This window comes from Arachis duranensis, chromosome 8 (genome assembly GCF_000817695.3).
Source record: "Arachis duranensis cultivar V14167 chromosome 8, aradu.V14167.gnm2.J7QH, whole genome shotgun sequence".
NCBI classification, from domain to species: domain Eukaryota; kingdom Viridiplantae; phylum Streptophyta; class Magnoliopsida; order Fabales; family Fabaceae; genus Arachis; species Arachis duranensis.
In genome coordinates this window covers 43792907-43804354 of record NC_029779.3, presented here as the reverse complement: position 1 = coordinate 43804354, position 11448 = coordinate 43792907, and the positions used below count along the sequence as shown (strand labels likewise).

Below are 11448 nucleotides of genomic sequence, written 5' to 3'. Positions count from 1 at the left end.
TTTTCACTTGTTCATTGGTTGTGAGCTCACTTGGCAGGTGTAGTGTGCTTGGTTGTTCGCTCTTGGAAGGATATGGACTATTCCAGGTACGCTCAAGCAACACTATGAAAGTTGGACGAATATATCAGCGAGAAAGATGAAACAGAAGCGGTGGTTGGTTGGTTTTTTTGTGGTCATCTGGACAATTTGGCTAGAAAAAAATGATAGAATCTTCAAAAATTAAGGTTCAAGTGTAGTGGATATTATTAACAAATCATTTACAAGTTACGATGAGTGGATTGGTAGTGAACCCTGTGGTTGTTGATAGCAATGCCAAAGATGGCTAGGGGTTGTTATTTTTAGCATTATGAGTTTTTGTTTCTTTTCTTTTGCTCCACCTTGTTGTGTTGAGTTTTTTACTTAAAAAAAAACACACAAATAAACCGAAATTAATTCACAAATGAACCAAAATAAACTAAAAAATGAACCAAAATTATTTAATGATGGTACCAGAGAAAATCAGAACTAATAAAGATGTTAGTAAAATGTTGGTGTTGTTGGTGATGACGATAACGAAAGAATCTACGTGCATGAAGAAAAAAAATCTACGTGCGTGAATTTGAAAGAAGAAAAAGAAGAAGGAGGAGGAGGAGGAAACGGAGAAGGAGAAGAAGAAGGAGAAGACGAAGACGAAAAATGATATGTTTTGCGTTATTAAAATGCACGTGTGTACATGCTGGTGTGATAAAAATAGTTTTTGTTGAGTTTGGGCCAACTTGATTAGACTTGATTGCTAAAAGTACTTGAATGTATAGCTGAATTGTTTAAAATAAGTATTTTTTTATATATAATACAAATTTTTAATGTATTAAATACTAAACCCTAAATTCGATTACATTCTGAAGGTTGTAGTAGGCTTAGAGAATGGGGGTTGAATCTATGCCTTTCTTTTAAGTTACTGAAATGACCCTTTAAAGCAAACTTTTAATTCTGATTCTGTTTGGACTCAGCAGCAAAAATTTGTGAGACAATTTATTTTTGTCTCATGAATACCAGAAAACAGAACATAACAGAGAAGAGAGAAGTTGACACCATCATGTATCCTGGTTCAGTTGCCTTGTGCAATGCAACCTACATCCAGTCTTCACCACAACATTGGTGAAATTTTCACTATAGTTAAAGTATTACATACACCAATTCTACAGGATTGATACAATCCTTTCACACTCAAGTTCTAACCTAACTTGACATTAGCTATGTTAATACCTAACTCTTCACTCTTAGTGTTCACCCAACTAAGAAAGGGGTACCTCACAGGTATAAGATACAAGACACAGACTTACCTAAAGAAATCTGAAATTAACTCTAGGCTTTTTACTCATGTGTATCTCTCTGCCTTTTTCTCTCTTAGGCTCTTTCAATGACTCACTCATTTAGCCTTTTACCTCAAGAAATTACAGAAAGATAAACATTGAAAAGTAAAATAAATCTGTAAAAACATGAAGGAGATTGACTAATCAACAGCCTCTTTGCTATGTGATAAACCAGATTTGCATGTCTCTGATTCAATTCTTCATTTTTGGCGGAATGTTTCTTTAAAAGAAAGCACTGTCCAAGTATAGGAACTTCTTCAGGGAACTCTTTTCAGAACACAACTTACCAAACTCTGGTTATCTCTCCTTGCTTCTGAATGAAGAAAATTCTTCTTTTATTTTCTTGCATGTTGCTGGGTTGTTCTTCCTAGGTCAACTCCTTGAGTTGTGTCCTTCACCAACTCACCTTTCACTTTCTTCCATTTACCTCTAAAAATGGAATGCTGGAACAAACCCTTTTTTGCTTGACCGAAAGCCTTAGATCAGCAAAGATACAAATTTCAAAGGTAAATTTGAATCTGAACCATTGATGATGTGCTTTGGCTCCAAGAAACTTTGTGAACCCTTGATTTACAGCAGCAGAGATCGAAGGCTTCTTTCTTCATTTAACCCTAAATGGGTATGAGGGAAAAGGAAGCTTCAGCAAGTTACTTTGGGGTACCAATAATGGAAAGATCTTTCTGATTTGCCTAAGATCTGATTTTGCCCTAGCTTCTGATTTCTTCTTCTTTCTTCTTTGTAGCTAACCTCTTTTTCCTTTTAGGATGTGAACCATGGCATGGCCATCTCTGACTTAGCTTAGCTTGATTTAATTAGGGTGATTAGACATTAGCTTTTTGTGATTTACCTTTCTCTCTCTTTCTTTTCTAATGAAAGAACAAGAAGAACGAAGCTCTCTCTTTCTCTTTCTTTCTGATTCTTACTGAAGCAAACATGTGAAGTGCTTTGGGAGGCTTTAGGAGGCTTCAGCTTGAGTGATGTGCCTTGGGCTTGGATTATCTTTACTTACCTCTTAGCCCATGTGGCTTCTTTGTTATTTTCATTTGGGTTTTATTTATTAGTCAACCCACCAGCAGTGTTTTGGTTTCCTTGCACTTGGGGCTGCTGTTCCTTTTGATTTGGCCTGCAACACTTAATGAAACATAATCAAACCCAATTGGATATTTAACCCAATAAAATAATGTTTGTCATCATCAATTAAGTTAGTTAATTTCTTAACTCAACACATTCTTAATGTATTAAAATTAATTTTTTAATTTTTTTTTGTATAATTGCCTAAAATATTAAAAGATGGTTTAAAAAAAACTAATACGAGAATGATACATATATAGGAATGACAATAAAAGAATGATGACAACAATTTCTACCATAGTTATCAAATCCGGTTTGATCCGGCCGGTTTGACTGGAAATTCGATCACCCGGTCTGAGCCACTCGTTGAACCGTTTCCGCAACAGACCCGGTTCAACTCGACGGGTTTCATGCAAATCCGGTGACCTGGCCGGTTAATCCAACCCGGTCCAGGTCATGTTTATTAATTTTTTTTATTTTTTCTTCCCTGAAACGGCATCGTTTCTGGCCCACCCACCCCCTCTTTGAATGAACCCTAACTCCCTGGCGTCGTAGAGTGGAACTCAACCACCCCCTCCTAAGCCCTCGTCTCTTTGTCTCTGCTCTCTCGAGCCCGGCATCGGCAACGGACATCCCTTTACCCTCACCTCGTCACTCTCTCGAGCTCGGCGCCAGCATCCCCTCATCCTCACCTCGTCTCTCCTCTCGTCTTCAGTTCGTCGCTCCCTCAGCGTTGTCAGTTCGTCACTCTCAGTTTCTAGGTCTCTCACCTCATCGCTCTCTTAGTCTCTCACCGTGAGTCTGTGACCCTGCGTTCGCTTCATCGAAACCAGTGAAGCAACATCTGCTCCCGGTGGTGGTGGTAGTGGTCATCTTCTCTACCAGGCGAGCTCCAATTTTTGATCCTGTTCTTTCTCTAGTTCAATGTTGATTTTGGTGATTCTGGTGGTTGTTAAATATGGTTGTTGCTGTTTTATTTAGTTTTTTGAGTTGTTGTTGTTATTTCTCTAGTTTGATGCTAATTTTGGTGAACCTAAGTAAATTTTAGAGTTGTTGCTGTTCTTTCAAACATGTTTCTATAAATTTGATCCTAATTTTCAAGCCTATGGCAATAGTTTACAATCACAAAATTCTATGTTTGCCTACTCCAATACCCAACCACCATCATCGTCATCTCAATTTCATTAATCTCGAGCCTACTTCTCCAATCTTCATTACTATCAAGAATCTATATAGTACCTAGACTCAGGAGCAAGTCACCATGTGTGACCAAATTCACTCAATTACTAAGTTCAACCTCTTTAACTCCAAATTTTGATAAATTATTTGTAGATAATGGCCAAAGTACAAAATTTTTTGCTAAAAAAAGTGATATATTTAATGACTTACCAATTTTCACTTTTAGCACTCTATCATCATCATAGAAATCTCCTTGTTCTTGTATGGATACCTGATGGGAGAGCTCGGTCCCTGGGAGTCGACGCCGAGTTGTTATCTTCGGTGCTGACCTTTGAGCTTTTGTGGAAGTCCGAGCTTTTCTCCAAGGAGATGTCCAATTGCGCAGAGCGTGAGCAAGGAACAAGGGGGGAGTGTACCTGCAAAGGCACTCCGAAGATTAAGTCAGTATTGAGAATTCAATGTCCCCTTTGAAGATAAAATATCATACCTTTATAGGTGAAATAAAATAGGTCGGTTACGTTTCTATTGATCATCGGAATTGAAGAGCAATTAATAGGTTTTTTAATAAGTGATAATATCTGGTCGAACGTTTTTATTCCAGGATGTAGTCCGTTGAGTCTGATTGTAACGTATAATGCCGAGTTATAACGTAAAGTGCCGAGTTATGGTGCATAATGCCGAGTTATTGTATATAATGCCAAATTATGACATCGGATTTATAATGGTCGTATCATAGCCCCCAAACTTAGCCTGACTATATTTTGATAAAGCAGGTTGAGCTTTTTTTTTAGTTATAACTCGGTGATTTGAGTTATAGGTATGGAGCCCCTAGATCAACTTACTTTATTAAAATCATGAATAATTTGAATTTTCAGGCGTAATTTGAAGTTAACGTGTATTGAAAAGTGTAGTAGTTTTGTCATTGATTGTGTCTTTGATATTTCCAATGAAATTTTGAACCGTTGATTTAATATATGCAACGGTTAGGTTTTTTCATGGAACCGAGTAGTTAATTTGAATAGTTGCTGAGTCGATGTTGGTAAAAGTGAATTGGTTGGGCGAGAATATTGAGTTAGTTTACCGTTGTTTGGTGATTTGATTGAGTTTGATCGCGCATGTGTAAACGATGCGACTTTGAATTGAAGAGTTGTCACGAATGGATAAGTGTTTGTACTTGTATGATATGTAATTGAGTTTGTTGACTGTTTATAGTCATAGTTCGGAATTGAAGACTGAGTTTGATTGCGCATGTGTAAATGATGCGACTTTAAATTGAAGAATTATCGCGAATGGATAATTGATTGAAGATTGTGTTTGATTGCGCATGTGTAAACGATGCGACTTTGAATTGAAGATTTATCGCGAATGGATAATTAATTGAAGATTGTGTTTGATTGCGCATGTGTAAACGATGCGACTTTGAATTGAAGATTTATCGCGAATGGATAATTGATTGAAGATCGTTGATAGTCATAGTTCGGAAGATAGTTGATATAGATCCGATGATAGTTGATATAGATTTGACAAAGAGTGATAATGATTGATATAGAAATGATAATGATTAATATAGCTCGGATAATTATTGATATAAATCTGAAAATAAAGATAATAGATATAGATTTGAAAATAGAAAAACAGATATAGGTCAGCGAATAGGGATAATAGATATAGGTCGACAAATAGAGATGACAGATATAGGTCGGCAAATAGAGATGACATATATAGATCGAAAAATAGAGATAACAGATGTTGATCGACAATTAGAGATAACAGATATGCAAATAGAGATGATAGATATGGATTGAAAAATAGATATAACAGATATAGATTGGCAAATAGAGATAACAGATATAAATCGGCAAATAGAGATGACATATTTAGATCGGCAAATAGATATAACAGATATAGATCGAAAAATCAGATTTAGATCGGCAGATAGAGATACCAGATATAATTTGACAAATAGAAATATCAGATATAAATTGACAACTAGAGATAACTGATAAAGATCTGAAAATAGAGATAACAGATATAAATCGAAAAGTAGAGATGACATAAATAGATCGGTAAATAGATATAACAGATGTAAATCAAAAAATCAGATATAAAGATTGTGTGGATAGAGGAGAGAGGGCATTACTTGAATTAATACAATCTGGAATAGCAGTGATTATAGGAGTGATTACGAAGAAGATAAGTAGAGTTTGAAGCAGGGAATTGGAAAAAGAAAAGGTACGTGTTTTGGTCATGGCATTCGTTTTTTTTTTTTCCCTTTCTTTCTTACTATTATTTGTTCATTGAAGTCTTTCATTTTTATGGAGAAGTTATGCTTTTATTTACGTAGATGACTAGGTCCCATACACATACATTTATTTACATAGATGACTAGCTAGGTCTCTGATGCTGATATGTAATAAAAGTATAAGGAGACAAACAGGCCAATTTTTTAAACAATTCTATTTAATATAACCTATTATTTATCTGTTGGTGACTTGGTGTAGGGTGTTCCTAGTCCCGATAAATTTAGGTTTGTCCTGATTTAAATTTGAATTTTGCTAGGAAATTAATAGAATATTTATACAATGTGTATAATAAGCTATTTATTTAGTTTAATGTGAATTAAAAAATGAACATTCAGAATAAAATACTACTAATTTTTCAAACATTTTATACTCATATTATTCAGAATAAGCATCCGAATACCAGAGATAATAAATATCTGATATCCTACTGAATCAAACATCCCTAAATTCATTGTACACATTGTACAGATACTCCATTAACTCCCTATACTTCCTCCTTAAATTTAGTCTTAAATATACACTTAATTTATTTTTTAGACTTTAACTCAGTTCTAAACTCAATGAAATCTGAATATTTTTGGGCTACAATTATATCAAATCCAAACCGGGTCTTTAAAATTTTAATAATAATTTATAAAGAAACTTATTTATATATGATGTACTTCTTTATAGTTGATATTCATATTTGAATTTGAATTTGTCCATAAATTCTAATTTGATACTTCTTTAATCTATTTTCTAATTTAATAAGTGTGTTTAAAAATAAAACAATAAATTTATAATTAATATAACATAATATTAAAATTAATTTAAAACACATATCTTTTTTAGTTCTCTTAGGTAGCGTTTGTTTTGAGGTATTGAGAGACTGAGACTCAATATCATGTTTGTTGGTTTAGAGACTGGTACTAAAATTTCTGTCTCTGTCTCTAAAATTTCAGTATTTCAATACCTCCAAAAAATGGAAACACAGGGGACTAAAATTTTTAGAGATGGAGACTGAAACTTTAATAACATTTTATACCTAAAATACCCTCGTTTTAATTAATTAATTATAATTTTATCCTTTGTTTAAATTAAATTAAAGTTTCATTCTTGTTTTAATTTCTGTCTCCTATTTTGCACCAAACAGAATATTAGTCTATTAGTCTAATATTTCAATCTATGTCTATTAGTCTCAGTCTCTCAGTCTCAGTCTTTCCGTCTCTGTCTTTCCACTAAACGCTACCTTAGAGTACATATGACTCGGGTAAAGTCGGGTCCGCTTTGATCTGGCCCCGATCTAAAATAATGACCGAATCTATTTTTGAGATCCTTACCCAATTCTAAACTCAGTAAAATCATATCAAATTAGTTCCTAACAAATTCAGAGCCAGATCGAGACCGGACCATGTGCACTCCTAACTTGGTGGTCTATAATATAATTGTACATAAATAATATGGTACTTTAAAAGTATTTTATTAACTCCAAAAAATCAGATATTAAATTTATTATTATCTATTTGTTCTTGCTGAGTTTGGCCGGTGTATAGCTCGTCCGTCGATGAATGTCTTCAAACTTTTCGTCGGGATGAGTTATACGTCGGCAAGGAGAGAACAAGGGGGTGGGTACCTACAAAAGACACTCCGACGCTCAAGTCAGTAAGTGTTTAAGAGGTATATAATAATTCTATGAATATAGAATGTAAGACATGAAATGAAAGTTATCATGTGTTATGTTGTGTTTATAATAATTCTATGAATATAGAATGTAAGACATGAAATGAAAGTTATCATGTGTTATGTTGTGTTTATAATAATTCTATGAATATAGAATGTATTATATGATATGGAACTTATCATGTTACTCCCTGATATTAGATATAGAAGATTTCTTTTATAGGCATAGAATTGATGAATAAAATTGATGTTATGACCGTTTGGTCATTAAGATAGAAATGATGGTCATTAAGTCGGTAATGAAGGTGTCAGTTACAAGCAAAAAAAATGAATGATAGTTAACGCCGAGTTATAACTCATAATGTATAATAAAGACTGAGTTATAAGGTGACGGATCACAGCCCCCAAGCTTTGTCCGCCGATCATATGATCCAGGCTAAGCTTAGAAAATAAAATGAGTTATAACTCGGTTAAAAGATGAGTGAATAATGATATGGTGAGCCCCCAAGCTTAGTCGGGTTATTATGTCGGCACTTATTCAAAAAATAATTGAGTGATAAGAGTCGTTCAATCAAGATAGTTGTGTGAGGGATACTTTTCCGCTTAAGAACAATTTTAGCATTTGATTGTATATGAACTGAAAGTTCAGAGATAGATATCCATTGACGGAATCGATTGTATAATCCGAGGATATAATGGTTAATTGTCTTGGGAATTTTTCCAGCCCACAACAACTTATTGATAAATTTCTCGCTCAAAGCAATTAGTTATTGAATATTTACAATTTATAGTGAAGGTTTGACATGAATAAGATAAATTGAGAAAATGAATAGGTATAAAGTCGCAACATATATTGAATAATATATATTGTAAAAGTAAAATAGTTCAAAGTAAAAAAAAAAAAATACCTTGAAAGTTGATAATTGTAGAGAAGAAGGCGACATATATGAATGTTATACATGCCAAATGTGAATATCTGAATTTTGTTTTGTAGGATATGTTTTAATTTGATAATAAAGTAATAAGATAATAGTTATTGGATTATACATTTAGTATAATGTTTCTAGTAGTTACAGTATGACGAAGGATATTCTTCGTGCAATAATAATAAATTGCCTGTTTAATTTTATACATTAAACAAATAGTAACATAAAATTTAATAGCATAAAGTGAATAGTGTAACAGTTATATACAATTGATATATAATTAATTTTTTAATAGAATCCAATTTTAAGATTTAAACTCATCATTATTGTCATTTAATTGTATAAATGAAATTATTAAGCAATAGAATATAATACATAATGAAATAAAAATGCAATTGACATGGTTATTATATGTCATTATTGTATAGAACATATATTGAGGTTTGAATATAACTAATAAATCAGTAAGTATTAGTTACTCAAAATATAAATGTAAAAGTATGTTGAATAAAATATATAATTTTACTTGTGTAAATAGAGAACTTTGAAAAAAATAAGCAAATTTGATAAGTGAATTTGTGCTCGGATTGATTGAAAACCGAGTTTTTTTTTCGGATTGATAAAGCTGAGTTTATTCTCGGATTGGTTCATTAATCGATTATGAGATGTGGAATATTATGATACGTAAAAATGAAGCAATTTGAATGTATAAAGTATATACTTTATAAAAAGTTACGATAGATTAAAATTTGATAAGAGGTATTAAAAATCTTAAACAAGATTGTTGAGATTGGTTCAAAAATTTGAATGTAAATCAAGTTTTATGAATCTAAGGGGAGTGGGAATGATTTTACTCGTCCCCACAGACGGCGCCAATTGTTCTTGCTGAGTTTGGCCGGTGTATAGCTCGTCCGTCGATGAATGTCTTCAAGCTTCTCGTCGGGATGAGTTATACGTCGGCAAGGAGAGAACAAGGGGGTGGGTACCTACAAAAGACACTCCGACGCTCAAGTCAGTAAGTGTTTAAGAGGTATATAATAATTCTATGAATATAGAATGTAAGACATGATATAGAACTTATCATGTTACTCCTTGAGATTAGATATAGAAGATTTCTTTTATAGGCATAGAATTGATGAATAAAATTGATGTTATGACCGTTTGGTCATTAAGATAGAAATGATGGTCATTAAGTCGGTAATGAAGGTGTCAGTTACAAGCAAAAAAAATGAATGATAGTTAACGCCGAGTTATAACTCATAATGTATAATAAAGACTGAGTTATAAGGTGACGGATCACTATTTATATGTATATATATTATTTTATATTTTTAAATAAAATAATCAATTATCAAAATAATCAAATTTAACATAATAAAATGATTAAATTTATTATAATAAAATAATTAAATTTATTTACAGTAATATAACTAAATATATAATTTTATATAAATAACTTATTTTCAGTATTCATATAATATGGTTAATGCCACTTTACAGAGGACTTTTATATACATGACTATGAATAGGTTCCTATCAACTAGTCCATTCTATTGTTTGATTTTGTCAAAAATAGTTTTTCAACGACGGTTTCTCGGAAGATAACGTTAAATTGTTAGCATCAGCAAGTTATTCAACTTTTCAACCATTTATGTCAAGCTTTTTACCCCTTTTTTCCCCCTCTTTTAACGATAATTTAATAATAATTGAATAAGCGAGTAATAAATATTTTACTTTTGATGAATAAATTAGTGTATATATATTTGTGTGATGTACGAAAAATATATATATTTCGTTATATTTAAGTTAATTATCTCATTTATTTATACCATCATTATTTTACAAGAAGAAAGAATCCGAAAGCTACGAAACAGCATTGATCGATATATACCATTTTATTTTTGTTTATTCAAAAGAATATTGTGAATTAAAATTCTTATTTGGAGTCACATACCAACTCTAAAAGTCTAACAATCATCAAATGGTTGCATGTTTTTTTCCCCTTCTTTTTCCTGCCAAAAAATATTACTAATAATATAAAGCATTGAAATTATTAAGCAATGAAAAAAAAAAAAAAACTAATTATGTGGCCTTATAGGTTGTTGGATATTTGGCTTTGGTACTATTGGAATTTCATGAATCCTGTAATTATTATTGGATGGTCTAACACGAGGAAGATGCACAATGCGTTCATTATCATTAATATTATCATCACGCTTGAACACTGATCTCAAATATAATGCTAGAAGCATAGGGATCACCTGAAAATAACAAATATATAATTCCAAGAACAGTTATATGACATATTCCCATAATAATATCATATTAGAATTGAATACTATGTTAAATATATACAACTCATAAAATTAACTCAAGGTTGTCTACAATTTATTCAAGTTATTTAGACCATCATCCTTAGGTACTTAGGTGACGTAAAATTCTAATCTATTATATTTATTTTAGAATTTAATTTTGATGATATAAAATATTTTATACTGCCGTTCAATTATATTTGAATAATCATTCACGCATTCAACGGAAAAAATAGTTATTTTTACTGACGTTGCGATACATAGTTTGATACATAGTAAAACTTGAATCAAAATTAAATTTCTTATTTTATATATAATATAATATAATGGAAATATAAGAGAAAGAGTTAGTTAATTTTTTTAAAAAATATTCTTCATCATATATATTTGTAAAAAATAATGTTAATTTTGACTATGTATAATTAAACTGTATGTTGTTCAATGCATTTCAAATTTAATTTCTATACCACCATATATGGCTCTATATATATATATATACCTGTAATACAAAAACACCAAGACCAATCCATCTGAGGACACTCCAATGGACATTCATGAAGCCATAAACTGAGATAAATCTACCACTTGTATCTTTTGGAATAACCTGCACAGATTTTTTTATTATTATTTATTAGAACATTAGGGA

The 11448-nt window shown here is 31.9% G+C and overlaps 1 protein-coding gene across 1 annotated transcript in view; it reads right to left on the bottom strand.

Annotated features, from left to right (window-relative positions):
• LOC127741282 (tobamovirus multiplication protein 2A-like) overlaps positions 1–11448 on the bottom strand; it is an 18421-nt gene that overhangs the window by 5301 nt on the left and 1672 nt on the right. The window contains exons 4-6 of the mRNA XM_052253421.1: positions 11302–11406; positions 10614–10751; positions 3874–4018 (exon numbers count right to left, since the gene is read on the bottom strand). Coding sequence (XP_052109381.1) covers positions 3874–4018; positions 10614–10751; positions 11302–11406 — 388 coding nt within the window. The remainder of the gene's footprint in view (positions 1–3873; positions 4019–10613; positions 10752–11301; positions 11407–11448) is intronic.